This window comes from Pelobates fuscus, chromosome 3, assembly GCF_036172605.1.
Source record: "Pelobates fuscus isolate aPelFus1 chromosome 3, aPelFus1.pri, whole genome shotgun sequence".
NCBI classification, from domain to species: domain Eukaryota; kingdom Metazoa; phylum Chordata; class Amphibia; order Anura; family Pelobatidae; genus Pelobates; species Pelobates fuscus.
Window position 1 is genome coordinate 229483554 of NC_086319.1, and position 18761 is coordinate 229502314.

Consider the following 18761-nt stretch of genomic DNA (forward strand, 5'->3'; position numbering starts at 1 on the left):
ACATTCACAATTAAAAAATGAGTGTGTGGAGTATGTATATGTAATATTTATACTAAGAATGATAAAATAACACTGTACGAGTGAAAAAAACAAAAGCAAAACATAAGACACAACCAAAAATATTTACAATATTCAAAACAATAAGTTAGAAAGATCATAACAATGAAAGCAACAGAAGAAACAGAAAAAAAATGTCTAAAGTATAGTATGGGAAACTCCAAAAATAAATTAATACCATGCACATAAATTAAGATTTGTGTTATGATAGTGGTAAAATAGTCTGATGCCATGATTACCTTCACTGTCTGACATGGCATGTTGAAAATCATCCATGATGAATGCTATATCTCGATCATAGCCACGAGTTCTTGATTCTTCTCTCATGTGCTGTTGCACCTCAGGCAGTGAATGACTGGAACCAAACTGGTCCCTGCTATCTGCTGATATTGGAGGTAATGGACCAGCAGCTGCTCTTGCCATTCCCATTGGTTGGCCAACAGGACTTAATGGACTTTCTTCCTCAGAATTTTGTGCTACAATTGGAATTCTCCCCCTGCTTTGACTAATAGGAAGGCTGGATGGTTTTGTTCTACCAGAAGGTGCTACATGACTAAAGGAACTATCTAATGTTTCAGGTTCATTAGATTTTAGTCTCAAAGAAGAGCTTGATAATTCCCTTTTAATGGATAAATCAAGTCCATAAATTGAGGAAGGCCTAGATGAAGGTCTTGATCTACTGCCACTTACATAAGGTTTATCAACTTCATCCTGCATGGATGTCCTTAAAGTGGAAGTTAAAGTTGCCCCAAGATTTTGTGCAAGGTTAGGGCCTAAATATTTTTGTTGGTCTGTGATATTTTTCCTTAATCCATATGTAATATCATCCTGAAGAAGTCTTACTTTTGAAGAAATACTTGGAATTGATGATGTACTAGAAGAAAGATAGCTTGAATAGTCAGGTTCTATATCTCTACTTTCCTGTATTGGAGAAAATTTTGAAATTTTAGAGTCAATCAAAGCTTTTTTATGCTTGGATTGTTTTTGATAGAGGATGGCAGGGGGCAGCTGTTTTGCAGCTTGCTTTTCTAATGTGAGCCTGCTAATGCTATATTTCTCATTTTTAGGAAAATGTCTATAAAGACTGTCAGAATGATAATATGGTGAATATCCAGCAAGAGGATCCAAAGTTTCTGTACCTCGGCGAAATTCTTGTTTTATTTGATGCTTAAGAAGTTTTAGCTCATAAGGATCTTCCATTGCATCTTCATCAGCTTTTCCATATGAATGTAATCGAGTGGAAGATGATATTGGAGCTAAAAAGTCTGTAACCTCAGCAGTCCTTCGTGAGTCTACACTTCGCAAAATGCGATCAGCTTTAGATAACTCTTTTTCATGGAGTCCAAATGCAGAACTCAAAGATCCAGATCCTTTAGTAAGTTCACCAATATCATCAATTAGAACATAATTTCTGGAAGCCTGATGTTCTAAGTCTGCATAAAATGATTCTGCAGATATACTAGACATTGGACTACTCGCCATACTACTCTTTTCATCTAACCCTAACCGTAAGTCCAGACTACTGTATTTGTTGCCAAGATGAGAAACTGAGTAGTTGCTGTCAGCAGATGCGGGTGTTATTATAAGTGGTTGGTTTCTAATAACATCATAATGTGATGGGATCTTGGGTTCTAAATCTAAAGCTCCCTGCCTTGTCTTTTGTTGCAAGAGAAGCATTTGAGACTGATGTTGATAGGAAGATTGCTGTATAGGTGCTGACTGTTGTTGAGGAGTATAAGACATAGTTGGCACAGACTGAAATGTTGGCTGGGTCTGATAAGAGGAAACTTGGTGATATAGGGTTTGCTGATAAGGGGATTGCTGAGAATATTGGGTTGGTGCTTGAGTAAGCAGAGTAGGGGTTTGATATTGATATTGTGTATAAGGACTTGTAGGGGGAACAAACTGTGTTTCTGATTGAGTTTGTGGTGGTAAATATGGAGTATATTCTGTTTGAGGAGCAGTTTGTGGTCTTTCTAAGCCAAGGTGGCTTTCTATTCTGGTAGGTCTTGTGCTATTAACTTCACTGTCAGACATATAATCCCGTTCTTCTGCAACACCCTGTAAATATGCCCTTTCTCGCTTTTCTCTCTCTTTTAACAAGGCTTCTTTTCTTCTGTTAATGCCCATTTCTAAATATCTCAATTTTGCATCAATTTCTTTTTCTTCCTCATCTAATTCAGCTTGTTTCTTGCGTAATTTTGAAGACTCTCTTTCCACTAGGTCCAATTCTCTATCAATGTCTTGAAGAATTTTTGCTCGAGCCATGGTGGTAGTCCGACAAATTCTTCTGCGGGAAACAGAGCCAACAGTACCATATGGCGACTGAATGCCATTGTTTGCTTCCTCTGGTGGAGGATTTGGCAGGGTTCTTTTCACTTTCTTTTGGGTACCACTTTGAATAGTTTTGGTCTGCAATAAAGATATAATAGATAGAAAATATTTAGGTAAACTAAACATCAAACACTGACAAGTAAAGAATACTCTTCCAATTTTTGTTTTAAAGAAATGCAAGTTAGAGGTATCCTAAAACAGGCATTAGGATACCAGCTACAGTTGTGATAATATATAAAATGCTTCCTAGGAATGAATAGCGCATGGTGCATAACTTTATCCTATGATTAATAGACTGCATATTAGAACATACTGGTATTCACCTTTAGATCAAATCGTTATTATGAATCAACTCATAATACTTCATAACTGATCTATTCAAAAAGTATACTATAATTAACAATTCTATAGTTCACTAGATTTCCAATTTAGCTAATACGACTAAAGATTGTCTAATGGCAATTCACACCCTCTGCAGTTAAAGTGTAATCACCATTAATTCTAAGTTACAAAGACTTTCACAGTTATAAATATACTTTAACAGTGTTTCACATTACTGTGCTTTAAAATACTGTTCTAAATAGAGCATGTGCATCTGCTGCATAATGATATGCAATTCATATTAGTCTTTACATGTCTGTCTGATCCTGAAGAGGTAGATTTGTGAATCTAATTGCAAAATGTTGACTAAAGATGTGCGTATGAAATTTGCAGTTACAGTGGATATTTTATTTTTTTTATCAGTAACTGTTCTCTCCCACTGTTGGATTACACAACCATTTATTAATATAGATAAATCATATTTTATGAAGATTAGTAAACTAATAAAGGTCTGCGGATAACTGACTGCTCGTGTTTCTGCTCTAAAATGTTAAATGTTGTGGTCAGAAGTTGTTAATTCAATATGACATGACTAATTATGACTCCGGCTAAGAGATCCAGCTAAGCATAAAGAAGCTACAAGAAACATAATCTTGCTTGTTTGTTTTTTAACTGCAATACACAGTTGAATATAATTCTATACCACATATTGTTTAATACTCATAAAAGGACAGTTATCTCATCATGTGAATTGGTTTTCCCATCATAGGTGTAGGTTTTGCAGCCCTTTTAATCACATCTGCAATAATGTGTCCCTGTTTGCATCCATAAATACTGAAAAACTAGGCTTGTCTATCAGAGTACTATGGCACAAATGTTTACTTTATTTTGTGATTCTGGGATTTATTTATTGTAATTTAGTCACATCAGGTTAGGATTTTTGGTGTAGATTATACAATCAAAAAGTAAGTAATAGGTAAACAACATTTTTATAATATTTCATCCCTACCGCACGAACACTTATTAGCACAAAGGGAATAGTTATGGTCAACGGTCTTTTCTGTTTTTTTTTGTTGGGGGGAGGGGGGGGAGAGGTCGGGGGTGGGAGGGGGCTTGGGTTTTATCCTTTTCAGGCACCCCCTGGCTCACTTAACCCTTTAGGGCCAAGACTTAGGTCAATTCCTGGCTCTTTTTATCAACACATGTGGAATGTGTTTTTGACATCTACTGGCCCATGTACACTTCAGGGTTTTTGACACATTACTAATATTCTGGAACATTAAACTGAATATTGACCAAGGCAATAGTCATCTCCTGCCACTATTAACCTCAAAATGACCAATGTCATGTTATTCTTAACTTTGCTCTAAATGATTGAATTGGACTAGAACAATCCTCTTGCCAATAAATAGCATGTGGTTTATGTATTTTCCTATGAAGTGATTTATCTCTAATCAGAAGAAAAGTTACACCAGTTATAAGATAGCATTTTTTGGTGTGTCCCATTTTAATTGACCTGGAAATATTGCAAAATTACAACACTAGAAAGCCTTATTAATGATATGGAAAATTATAAATAAGTACATAAGATAAATGAACATGCACAACAAAAATAAAATAAATGATAACAAGGGTAGAAAATTCCATAAAAGTATTTACAAGGATGTCATCAGTGGATTACAGCCAGTACTCCATTATGTCCTGGGGCACGTTAGTGCTATGCTGTCCTATTGGGGCAGTGTACACAGCTCTATGGCAAGACCGCATTCAGGATTAAAAGCACAGCTGGCTCCTTCACGGGCGGTGTTGTCTACCCCCATTGATTCCCAGAATAGTAAGCAGTCTCACAGGACCCCAAGGAAGCCAACCTCCTCTGGCACAAAGGTTGGCAAAAAGGAGGGTGGCTAAAACAGAGCCTAATATCTGTGTTTATGGCAGTCTTTACATGTGTATGGCAGTGCGTGTTGCACTATTTGTGAATCAGTGTTTTATGTATCTGGAACTGTCTATTTTACAGTGTCTATTTTTTGGCTGTGTGTATGGCTGTGTCTGGGAATGCATGTGAGTGTGTATGTTTGTGCATATGTATCTATGTGTATCGTGGTTCCTGGTAGTGTGCCTAGCCTATGGTTTTTTTATAAAGAGCCCAAAAGTTCTGATTGCAGCACTGAATATACATAAAATAACATAACATATAAGGGAAGGTTCCGTTATCACAACCATGCAGCTTTGCTGCATGCGTGGCACTGCTCTTACAATCATATTCAGCCAGCTCTTCTTCTCCAAATGGTATAAACCTCAAAATAATGAGTTAGTGTACCCAGCTCTACAAAGTATGCTCTGAGTGGCACTACTCTCACTATAATTTACTGCCAGTTTTAGTGCTTCTTGCAATATTACTATAACTGTATTTTCTTGTTCTTTGCCCCACGGGGCAAAAGGTAATTTCAACCCTGCTGTTTGAACTAATATTACTTTCACAATTACATGTTGCCATCTTGTTTTGGGTCAGGACGTTTGCATGTTTTTTTCCCTTACAGAAATAATCAATTATGGTATAGTTCTGTTACTTTTACTATATAAACAGCCAATAAATTGTAAGGGTAACAAGATTTCAAGAATGCCCGGAAAAGGCACACTAGAGTCCTTGATAAAAAATAATTAAACCAATGAAGAGAAAACATATGTTTTTTTTACTTTAGGAATTGGCAGACCAGATGGGTCAATAGACCTCTCTATGCTTTCTCTATAGATTTAATTTCATATATTCATAGTAGCTACAATACTGTGAACATCAGGTTTGGACTGGGATAAAATAATTGGCCTAGGCATTTTAAGGCAGAGCAGCCTAGTTAGAATTCAGTTGCGTTGGGTTAACATTAGTAACATACATTGTCACAGCATAACTAGCTAATATTATATCTATAATAATAATTATTGTTTTTATTAAAGGGACACTATAGTCACCAGAACAACTACAGCTTATTGGATTTGTTCTGGTGAGTAGAATCGTTACCTTCAGGCTTTTTGCTGTAAACACTGTCTTTTCAGAGAAAGTGCAGTGTTTACATTACAGCCTAGTGATAACTTCACTGGCCCTCCTCCGATGGCTGTTAGACGTCCTTCCTGGGTCATGGCTGCCTAAAATGCATCCACAAATTCAGTGTCTCCTCCCTCTGCATGCAGACACTGAACTTTTCTCTTAGAGATTCATTGATTCAATTCATCTATATGAGGAGATGCTGATTGGCCAGGGCTGTGTTTGAATCATGCTGGCTCTGTCCCTGATCTGCCTCTTTGTCAGTCTCAGACAATCCTATGGGGAAGCATTGTGATTGAATCAGGCTACCACTTCTGATGATGTCAGCAGACAGCTTGTTTTTCTGAGGCAGATCTACAGCTTCAGGCATTAATACAGTAAGATTTTGCTATATTTATGGAGGCATTATGGGCCCAGGGGGGCTAGATGGTGGTTTTAACACTATAGGGTCAGGAATACATGTTTGTGTTCCGGACCCTATAGTGATCCTTTAATAAACCAAAAAACTGACATTTCACTATAAATAATGATTAACATTGTCTGCTTGTAAAGTTGAAGCTGCTATGATTTTACTGGGTGCAGTGCATTTTTTTATCTTCATTATTCAATGTGCTAGAAAAAACTCTTTGCAAAAATGTAGGTCATCAGATAGTCTCTGCTATATTTTTGATGTGGGTGGAGAAATTATTTAGCACAGACTACAAAATACATTGTAGGTTTATATTGTTGCTATGGGCTATTATTTACGTACATTTGCAATTCTTTTCAAATAGTTTTTATTGATACATTTTTATAAAACATATTATATTCTATTCCACTATTCTATCCCAATTCTCCTTGATCTTTCCGCTGCTTTTGAGATTGTTGATCATCAACAGCTTCTTCTCATCCTCCGTAATCTCAGTCTACAAGATATTGCTCTCTCCTGGTGCTCCTCCTACCTCTCCCAGCGCTATAACAGTGTTTCTTTCTCTGGCTCTGCCTCATCTCCCCTACTCAATCTATACTGCCTCCCTTGGTGAACTCATCAGCTCTTTTGGCTTCCAATATCATATTTTGTCAAATATATTTTATTGAAATGTTTTCATTTTTAATAATAGTAATCATTGTAAAACAATGATATATATGGAATAAAGAATAAGACTATATATAAATCAAACAAACAAAAAGAAACAGGGGGAAAAATATCCATCCATTATAAAATTGATAACATATGTTTTATGAAGAACACTACATAGTATCAAATAAGATGTAAAAGCACTTTACATGTATCGGTGATAAATAGTGTACAAACAGTTGCATATACAAACAGAACAAGAGTAAAAGAAGAGGCACATAAACTACAATCCGGGAAAATTTCCTCATAAAGAGTGTTTTTATTTGACATTATCCTCCCATATGTTCCAGCTTTAAGTTAATGATTCTGTTGTGTTTGATGGCAATCTGAGATGCATGCACTTATGCCCTAAGGCCAATGTTAATACCTCTTTAGTAGCAGGAATTACATCAAACCTCCAATAACGTGGTATTACCATAGTGGTCACTACCACTGGAACATATGGGAGGATAATGTCAAATGAAAACACTCTTTATGAGGAAATTTTTCCCGGATTGTAGTTTATGTGCCTCTTCTTTTACTCTTGTTCTGTTTGTATATGCAACTGTTTGTACACTATTTATCACCGATACATGTAAAGTGCTTTTACACCTTATTTGATACTATGTAGTGTTCTTCATAAAACATATGTTATCAATTTTATAATGGATGGATATTTTTCCCCGTTTCTTTTTGTTTGTTTTTTTATCTTATCTACGTTGGTAAAGTTTTCAGGAAATAACTTGAATGAACATAGTTCTGGAGTCAAAGTCACAACAGAAGGAGTAATATCCGATTACTGTATGTATCTGATTACTGTATGTACATTCTTCCAAAATAATTGTAAACGTGGATAATGCCACCTCATATGGGAATATGTGCCTGTTTGCCCACAGCCACGCCAGCAGATATTTTGTAGAATTAGGGTATATTTCCTGAGCCTGGATGGAATCAGATACCACCGATTTAAAACTTCATAGTGGATCTCTTGGTGATCAATATCATTTTTTTCTATTTGGGACTTCTCTAAATGAGTATATTTTTGGTCAAGCGTTGGGACTTCAAATATCTTGCTTAATCTGGTAACTACAATCTCATATTTAGTAGCATCTGAATCTTCTAAATCATGTTTTAATTTGAATTTGTAAAATGGTAACAATGATTTTTTTTAGAAAAAAAAATCATCCAGATTATGTAGAGAGAGGGACCCCCAGAAATCAACATCAACTCCAGGAGTATCATATTTCAAAATGGACACTGGCATGGCCCTGGACCAAAAAACCTGTTCCCTTTATCTACCTTAACATTATATCCCAAGTCTTTAATGTTTTCCTGGTTGTTGGAAGTATTTTCCTGATTTTAGGGCACAAATTATGAGATAACCATAACAGTTCTTTAATTGAATATGGAAGTAACTTTTCTTTTTCAATTAATAACACTGAGGTAGATCGGCAGTCAAATTAAACTTAAAGACCTGTGCGGCATTCGTTGAAAAATAATAACTTTGAAAATCAGGTACAGCCAAACCACCATTCGCTCTGAGATGTTGTAATATAGACAATTTGATCCTACTAGGTTTACCTGACTAAATATATTTCATTATAACCAAATTAAGTTTCTTAAAAAAGGAATGTGGGATGGACAGTGGGATGGCCCTTAAAAAAGTATAGTATTTTCTGGATAATATTCATAATTTGGACACAATTAGATGTTTTTTAAATAAAATTAATCTACCAAAAATGTTCCAAGATCAACTGGAGACTCTAAATTTGGCTATAACCCACAATGAGGTGTTGGAGGCAATTAATAATACTCCTACTGGTAAGGCACCGGTGCCGGATAGTTTTACCATGCATTATTATAGGACTTTTTCTACTATTTTGTCCCCACACTTAACTGGGATATTTAACTCATATTGGAATAAAGGTGGGATGCCCTGTGAAGCACTGTGCGCCCAGATTGTGACTCTTCCAAATCCCGGTAAGGATGCAAATAAATGTGCTAATTTTTGTCTTATTTCATTGCTCAACAAGCCATGGATGGCACTAGAAAGTTTATCAATCTTATTCATTAAATTAGAATAGACAAGTCACAGATAGCACTAGGAGGTTTATCAATCTTATTCATCAAATTAGAACAGATCGTGCACCTTCTCTGCTTCTTTCATTGGACGCAGAGAAGGCATTCGATAGAATACACTGGGGATACTTGAAAAAGGTTTTGTTTAAATTTGGTTTTAAGACTTCTCTAGTCAATGCAATATTTGCTCTGAGTGTCGGCCACGGGTTTCATCTCAGAAAGGTTTCCACTTACTAATGGTATGAGACAGTGTTGTATCCTGTCCCCTTTATTATTTATTCTGGCTATGGAACCCCTGGCTGAACTAATTAGGAATGACCCGAAGACTCATAAGATTTGGCTCTTTGCAGACTATATCATTTTGTCTTTAAGGAACCCAGAATCTCTTTCCTTGATGCACATGTTAAAACAATTTGGGGATGTTTCCTATAATAAACTCAACAAAACTAAGATGCAGGTTTGGTCCTTTTGTTTTTCACGGCCTGTCATGAATGGTCTGAGGGATGCCTTCAATTTTGAGTGGAGTGAATCACATGTGGCTTACTTGGGCATTAGCTTAACCAAAAATCTGTCGAACATGCATGCGTGTAACTTGGCAAAAGTCTGGCCAGAAATGGACAGATGGAGGGAGCTGGAGATATCATGGCTGGGTAAAATACTTTAATTAAAGATGAATATTCTCCAATATCATTTCTATGTGGATGACATGCAAATCTATCTGTCCTCTCCTCAGAGGCGGCTCTCTAATTAGGCAACTAAGGCCTTGCGCTGGCTGAGGCCTCGCGGCTACCTAAATCACCTAAGGCCAGACTCATATGTCGGGTCTTCTGAACCATATCCTGCAGTCGTGTATAAACGATTAGCATTCTTGCTAATTGCATTTATTTACTGCAAATTAAGTGTGCAAATTATGTCATAACTTCAGTCAGAGAGCTCACATCACAGCGGCACAGGGAACCGCAACAAGGCAAGCCTCTGAACAATGAATACAGCAATGAATACATCCTTCAATAAAACTACAGCACCTTACAAAGACAATGCAACCCCTATTTATTTTGTCTCTTTGGGTGTTAGTGGGGGCCTCATGTTTGAGTTTTGCCTAAGGCCTTACAAAGTCAAGAGCCACCTGATCTCCTGATCTCTTCCTGCCCCTCTTGACTAGTGTCTCTGACTGCCTCTCTGCTATTTCTAATTGGATGGCTGCCCACTTCCTTAAACTCAACTTGTCCAAAACTGAACTTCTGGCCTTTTCTCCCTCAAGTGTTGCTACTCCTGTGTCTGTCTGTCTCCAAGTCCACAACGCTATTATTAGCTCCACCATGCAGGCTCGCTGCCTAGGTGTTCTATTTTACTCCTACCTCTCCTTCACCCCTCATGTTCAGTCGATCGCCAAATCCTGCCATCTCAAAAACATTGCGTGCATCCACCCCTACTTAACGCCATATGTGACTAAGGTGCTGGTCCTTGCCACTGTTCTTTCTCACCTTGACTATTGCAATTCACTTCTCAGTGGTCTTGCGTGCTCCTAACTTGCACCATCACAACCTATAAAGAATGCAGCGGCAAGGCTCATCTTCCTGTCTGCCTCCCACACCTCACCCCTTTGTCAGTACCTACATTGGCTTCCCATATGATATAGAGCTCAATTTAAAATTCTGGTTCTTGCTTTCAAATCTCTGCCTAATGCTACTCCCACCTATCTTTCTTCTCTCATACACAAGTATGTCCATCTAGGCCCCTATGCTAGCAAAGACTTATGTCAATCTTCTGTTTGTACTTCCACATTTGATGCTCGCCTTCAAGACTCATCTACGGCTGCACTGCTCCTGTGGAATTCTCTTCCCTTCTCCATTAGATGCTTACCCAGTCTCCACTCCTTCAAAAAAAATCATTAAAAACTCACTTCTTCACAAAAGCCTATGCATTAAACTGTTAATAGATTCCTCTCCTGCAACTGCCATTGCTTCTATAATACTATCCTTACCTTTTGTTTTACTTTACCCATACTACCTCTAGCATGTAAGCTCATTGAGCAGGGCCCTCAACCCCTATGTTCCTGTGCATCCAACTTGTCTGTTTACAATTACATGTTTGTTAGTCCACCCATTGTAAAGTAATGAACATATTACATTGAAGAAATTTAAAAAGTGAAAGAAATTATAAAAGTAAAAAAGAAATAATAATAAATGTAATTTAAATGATACAAAAGTAGAATAAAATGGCAGTAAATCCAGTAAGACAAACTCCTTTTTGGCTCCTGTTCAATCTGTCCTCATGTCAGTTCTGGAATGCCATGGCACATTGTTGGGGATGTGAATCACATCTTTATTTGCAGTCATGCATATAGACAATAATCAGATAAAGAGTCTTTGTATCTATGATGGGTAAATAAAACAAAAATAATAAAAAAAAAACACTCTCTCCAAAGTACAGTCGTCATTTTAGAATCATAATTGCACTCCTGGCTGGCTGTAGCATGTCTCCAAATGTGTTTCAGATGTCAACTGCTGCGCCATTCTAGGTGCACATCATTGTGGTGTAATTCCTGATGCTGAAAGCCTGACCATACCACCACTGACACTTGGTATGTGCACTGCTATTCTTAATTGGTTACTTTAACCAAGACTCAGTGTTTTCATAAAGCAATGGTTTTGGTTAGAGTAGCCCTCCCTGAGGTGTACAGACCCCTAATGTTTAAAAAAATAAGTAAATTCTAAAACTAACCTGCTTTATATCATTGGGTATCGATTTTCCTTGCCTGACGTCATTCATCCTCATGAAACAGTAAGAGTGACCTGACTGATCAAGCAAAGTGTAGGAAAGCATGCCCATCTACTTTCTTGGCTAGGGGTTGACACTAGGCTCCCACTGTATTATAATTAGAGCCCCGTCTGTCACCTATAGGTGGGGTTTGAGGGCGACACTTTCATTATAATTAGAGACACCATCCACCACCTATTCATGGAGATGGTTAGGTTATTATGTATCTCACTTGTTTTATAATTAGAGCTGCCAGCTGTCACCCTAGGCTCCACCCTTAATAATATGTAGTCCCATCAGCTGATTGTGGTGGGGGTAGGGGGAATAAGGATGTAGTCTGTCTACACCAATTATTAAATGACTGTCCCCCACCTGATGAACAATGGTGGGATCATGGGAAAATCATGCCCTCCTTGTTACTTTACAGGACCATCCCATATGGGATGGTGCCTTTCTAGCAATTACATAGCAATGGCTGGCCAGTAACTCGGTTTTAATGTTTAGTAGCTATAATCCCAACCCCAACCTCCCAACCTTATTTTCACATTTTAATGTGGCAGCAGGCTAGCAAGTACTGTCCACATTTTTTAACTTGCTGCTGTTAACTATTTTGCGCCATGGAGATTAAAGTTTGTCCGACATTCAGTAAGTAAAATTACATTTTACTAAAGCAAACAGGATCTGAATGTCGGAAGAATCCATAGACAAAAAATAAATAAGAGAATTGAACCTAAAATGTATACACTGCTTTGTTTTCCTTGCACTATAAGATGCCTTTAATTTTAGAGATGTGAGTAGGGGTGTGGCCAGGAATGGAGTTGTACTGGTAAATAACCATTTATGTAACTAAAATGTTATGTAGAAGAAGAAAAAATTATCTTATTTGCACAGGCTGAGTTCTAAACATATTTAGTGTAGTTTAAAGATGTACTACTGTTAGAATTATGGCTGTGGAGCTCTGTTGTACATGCAGGTATATATGTGGAGCTCCTAGAAAAGAGGGACATTATGATGTAAAAGAGGGACAGATAGATTTGGGCCCAAAATAGGGACTGTCCCTCCCACATAGGGAGCAGAGGTGTACCTAGGTTTCTTGGAACCTGGGGCAGAAATGTATTTTGGCACCCACTCCTTCGCAATAATCATATTCACATTCATATACACATACACATTTATATACATTCATAGACACACATACTGATATACATCACACAGACACAGACAAACACACAGATAGTCATACACAGGCACCTATGCGTACAGATGGGCAAAAGCAGGCACTTACACTTGTACACAGGCAATGGTATATTTTGGTTTTGTGCTGCCCTAGGCATGACTAAACCCGTGCATCTACTAATCTAAATTTGCCCCACTCCTTCCTGTCAAGGCTGCACCTCTTCCTGTTTAAGTCCAACACACACTTTGACTGACAGACACACACACATACTCACACACACATTCATTGACAGACAGATACACACACACACTGACAGAAACACACACTCATTGATAGAAACACACATTCACTGACAAACCCCATTCCGCTTGGGAGATACACAATTAAAGCGTTAATTAAAAAATATAATTTATGAATTAAATCTTAAAAGTGTGATATTGTACCAAATTATCTCTAAGGAATTGACAAAAACCCGGTGAGCATGCAAGAGGCACTATTTTAAGTCTGGGGTGGCTAAGGTGTAGTAAATTATGAACCTCTTCTTCTAGTAAAATAGAGATATACATATGGTCCAATAGTGTCATGGAGTGACCGTTTGGATACATTTCATTTCCTCATTCTTGCCTTTTAAATGCTTTGGTTTAGATGAGATGTAATTCCAACAAAATTCTCTAAAAACTTTTCAACTATCCAAAATTATTTTTTTTATCAATATATATGATATTAATTCATTTACGCTAAAATCAGTTTGCAGTCATACTTGCAGTGATCTTGTCATTTCTTCTATTAAAGATAAATAAATATCTACAGGCAGATTAGTATTGTTATTGCTCAATAATAATAAATCAGTAGTTCTGAGTGGGATTATTATTTCAGGAGATATTATCTCTAATCCAGAAAACCATGCGGTGCAACATCTTTATGTTTCTAGTTTATCAACTGATTTATATAAAATGTAAATAGTAGGAAATAAGCCAAAAAATATTAAATAAATTAAATCATGGAGAATTTATTTAGGTTATTAAGGTAACAATTATACAACTCTCTGCTTTAAAAAAAAAGTGATTTTACTTTTTATATTGATTTATCGATTAAAATTAAAATATAATTGTTTTTAAAACTCAAATCTAAATATTTGCAGCTTGATCTGTATTTACAGAGCTATCCATTAACAGTCAATTTATACCAATTTGAGCAACACTAGCTGAAATGTGAAAATCTTCAAATTGCAACCAAAAATCCAGTTGTTACTTGTTGCGACAACCCACATTGATCAGGCCACTTAAAATTGGGGGCAGCTAGAAAAGTTGCAGTCTTGCTAAAGCAGCAAGCCAGCTGTTTGCTAAATTGCTGAATTGCTAAATCTTGTGACCAGCTCCTAAAACAGTGCAAGGTTGGTTGATTAATTAATTAATGGATTTTAAGGTCACATGCCTCAATTTGAGAAATAGAGAAAGTAGGCAAAAATATATAAAGTTGCCTCCCTATACTTCACATCATGTCTGGTCAGTGTTGAGAAAATAATTTGCTGTTGTTCATTAGATCCCTCAATAATGAGATGGAACACAAAAAAAGAATCCACAGAATTCCCATTATTTTCAAGTGAAGGGCCAATGGAATAGAGTCTATAGTCCCCTCCAAATCAAGGGCCAAGGGAAATCCAAATTAGTAAGTTTATACAAATAATGATCTACCATCTCCTTTTACTCCAAAATAAAATGTAATTTAAACACTCAAATGTCTGTTAAATATATTTTGATAATACTAATAATGTAAAGTGATTTATCACATATACTCATCTTCAACTGCTTTCATTTTTTCATTTTACTGAAAGATTTCTGCATATGGCAGAACATTGTGCACTGAGCATAGCAATGCCTCTGCCACCCTGCCAACTTTCCATAGTCCATCCTGCTGTCATCTTCCGTGTAAACAATGCACGGGATCTATAAGAAAATGTGATTCATCAGACCAGGCGACCTTCTTCCATTGCTCCATGGTCCACTGCTGATGCTCACATCCCCATTGAAAGTACTTTCAGAGGTGGGCAGGGGTTATCATGGGTACTCTGACCAGTCTGTGGTTATGCAGCCTCATGTGCTGCAAAATGTGAAGCACTGTGTGTTCTGATACATTCTATCATACCAAACATTAGATTTTTCATCAATTTACGATACAGTAGCTCTCCTGTGTGATCGACTAAAAGGGCTATTCTTCACTCCCCCTCGTGCATCAATGAGCCTCGAGCACCCATGACCCTGATGCCGGTTCACTGGTTGTCTTTCCTTGCACCATTTCTGCTAGGTTCTAACCACTACATACTGAGAACAGCCCACAAGACTTGCTGTTTTGGAGATGATCTGACCCAGTCGTTTAGCCATCGCTCTTTGGCCTTTGTCAAAGTTACTCAGACCTTTTTGCTTGCCCATTGTCCCTGCTTTCAACACAGGTAATTCAAGAACTGACTGTTCACTTTCTGCCTAAAATATCCCACCCCTTGACAGGTGCTATTATAATGATATAATCAATGTTATTTACTTCATCTGTCAGTAACTTTATATTGTGGCTGATCAGTGTAACACCTACTAAATATTATTAATTCACATTCTCCCGCACTTATTATTTGAGTATAGGGGGTATTTTCAGATCTCTTTAAAATGAGGGCATACAAAATATTTACATAATATATGTTGTGTGAAATATTAGTGTAGGAGTTAAATTACAATTTTGAAGCATAGAGCTGTTGTGACAAACATAGAAAAATAAAGTAAGCCAAATAATTTACTTATGGGTATTTGTATGGAACCAAAACATTTTTGGGGATAATGAATCCATAAATTGACATACATATATTAAAATAATTACTGTGTATAATGTCTACATAAGCAATTTATAATTACTTGCTAAAAATTCAGATATCTGTATAATACATGGCACAGCAGCCCTGTAGTGTGGCTCAAATTATCTCTCTCTTTCCTTTCCCTTGGCTGCAAGAATATATTTTATGTCACATTGCCTTTTGTACTGTAAGGAGATAGGGGTAACCCTGACAAAAGGACTAATAAGAGCTCTATATCTCTGCCAGGTTAACAGCGGTGCTGGAGCAGAGAGCAAGATAAATAGCAGTCTATATTTCATTTTGCAATTCTTTGAAATTCAGAGTAAAATGTATCTTTAGTGTACATGAGATTGGGAGCTCACTTTTCAGTATGACTGAATAAGCAAAACTGGAAAAAAAGAATGTATTTAATAGCATCATGTGAATACATATATATGGCATTAAATAGTTCAGTTATGGAAGGGACACTCCATTGTTTTTATTTATTAAAGGACTGTGCTAGAAAACGTTGTTTAAAAATTAATGTCTGAACATATCAAACAGTGTTATTGAACAATTTTTAGAATTCATTTATTTTTGACATCGAATAAAAAACAAACAAACAACTAAGTCTCGAATTAACATTGCTAAGTAGTGGTTTTAATGGTTTATCAAAATCATATGTGTATACATTATGTCATAAACATGCAATCATGTTTTCTGAGTTATCTTTGAATTAAGCTAGTCTGCATTACTAAACCGGTTATACAACATAAAACTCAATTTAGATATATAGATAATATACTCACTTTCAGTAAAAGCCAAAGTAAAAGTAAATGCTTACCATGTACCCATCTGAATACTGGAACTGTGTCCTTGCAGGGTCTTCTGCAGTGGGGCTTAAAGGCTTTGGATCAGACATGGAACGTTGCATAACTTTTGTTGTTTTTGGACTCGGAGGTGGAGCTTGGTTTATATCAGCACGGCAGCTAATATCATCTACTGTTTTTTCATAAGGAACAAAGGCTGAATCTATAGCACTGCTAGGTGAAACAGGTGAAATGGGCGAATAAAGAACTTTGGGGGACTTTGGAGGGGAAGGTGCCACCTGCAGAGAAGATTCTGCACGAAGGTGAGCTGAATAACCTATTTCTAAAGGAGTTGGGCGTCTTTTGTCTTTTTGAGACATATCAGTCAAATATTGGGGACTCAGATTGTCAGATTCACCTTCTGTTTGACATCCCAAGCTGTCTCCTTTAATACTTTTTTCCGGTGCAGAAATATGTTTAATAATTTCAATTTTTACATCATCCCTAGCTCTTATAGATGGTGTTCTTATTTTTCCAAGTGGTTCAGTTTGCACTGACATTTCTGCAACAGTCTGTACAGCTATGCTAGAGACTTTAGAAAACTGCCTAGCCTTTTCTGCATCAGTGTTTCCCTCACTATATTTTCCTGCACGGGATCTTCTACGGGACCTTGTTGGAATATCCCACTCATCTTGGTCCTCATCATCTGTTTGAACACTTGTGTCAACACCCTTCTTTGATCTCCTTCTCCTGCCTGTAAAAGCATTTTCCCCTCCATCTTCATCATCAGTTTGTACTCCACTATCTACTATTAATTTGTAAGATCTTGGCTCTTCTTGGATAGTCCCTTCTAATTCATCATACATACCACACAGTCTTGGCATGGAACTCCTTTTTTTCATTTGCCTTTCATCATTTATATCAATCTCTTTAAGAGACATTTCTGAAACAGAGTTCAGGATGCCAGGTCTAGAAATATATTGAGTAATTCCATCTGACTGGACAGCATACCATGCTTCACCTGATGCAGCTGATGATACTGCAGTTGTTGTGTGTGGATCACTAGTCCAGAACTGGCCATCTTCAGGTGCCCCAAATTGAGTTTCCAAAATAACTTGGTCTGAAGATGTCTGAGGAGGTGCAGTTTCATTAGGATCATAATTGTACTGGTATATCTGGCATAATTTTTGTTCCTCCAGCTGTTGGTGAAGTTGCTGTTGAAGCTGCTGAATTTGTTCAAGGTGTAGTTGTTGTTGAACTAATGTTTCTTGCCTCATCATATATTGAGCTTGTCGCTCCTCTTCTTGTTGAAGTAGTAGGTGCTGTTTCATAGACTGCAATTCCTCTAGTTTCTTTTGTACCATTATTGTTTCTTGTTCTCTGAACCTTTGAATTTCCTGCCGTTCCCATTCTAATTCCTCAGCTAATCGTTGTTGTTTGAGCTTTTCTAATTCAAGAAGTTCACGCTGAAAATTAAGCTGCTGCTGTTTTCCATCTTCAGATGGGAAGACAAAAGTTGATTCATCTTCTGTTAGTTCTGAAAAAGATTCTGATTCACTTGTTAAAATAGAAATCAGGTCAGCTGAGGTGGTAGCTGTAACTTCGACTGGGAATGATTGCATACCAGATTCAGCAACAGTCATTGCCTCATTCACATCACTTGTAGTTGTATTTAGCATACTATATGGTCTGGGCTGTGGTTGACTCTGGCTTAGGCTTGATATAACAGTGTCTGTTCCACTAGTAACAAAACTAGACAAATCTCTTACTGTTGTGCTGAAAATGGATCCAGGCTGTGTGGTGATTGCAAATGGCGAAGGAACTGGAGTTGCAACTGAGGAATATACAACTCCATTTGACGACCTTAAAACACTCCCCATGCTGTATGGTGACACTATGGACATAGTCATTCGTGCTTGTGAATACTGGGGGGCACTTATTCCAATTCCAGAAATAACTTGCCGTGTCTCTGGATAAGCACCTGTGTTCTTGATTTGGTAATCCAAAGCCTCACCTGAAAGCATAGGGCATAGTTATAGTCCAATTCTTAAAAAATAATGCTGCTTTGTGGATCGGAGAGCCATCCAATCTTGATGAAATAAATGGATAAAATTGCATGCAAATCTCCAGGTTAATGATTTACTTTTCACATGAAGCAAAATCATATTTGGAACATGCAGGCACATGCATGAACCTGTCAGCAAAACATATACATAAAAATGAAAATAAAATACACCAGTACTGAAAAATACTTTGCCACAATGTCCCAC

General features: G+C 37.1%; 1 protein-coding gene across 5 annotated transcripts in view; it reads right to left on the bottom strand.

Annotated features, from left to right (window-relative positions):
* Positions 1-18761, bottom strand: part of PCLO (piccolo presynaptic cytomatrix protein) — a 378876-nt gene that overhangs the window by 106769 nt on the left and 253346 nt on the right. For all 5 annotated transcript variants that reach the window (XM_063448187.1, XM_063448188.1, XM_063448185.1 and 2 more), the window contains exons 6-7: positions 16527-18505; positions 297-2469 (exon numbers count right to left, since the gene is read on the bottom strand). In XM_063448187.1, coding sequence (XP_063304257.1) covers positions 297-2469; positions 16527-18505 — 4152 coding nt within the window. The remainder of the gene's footprint in view (positions 1-296; positions 2470-16526; positions 18506-18761) is intronic.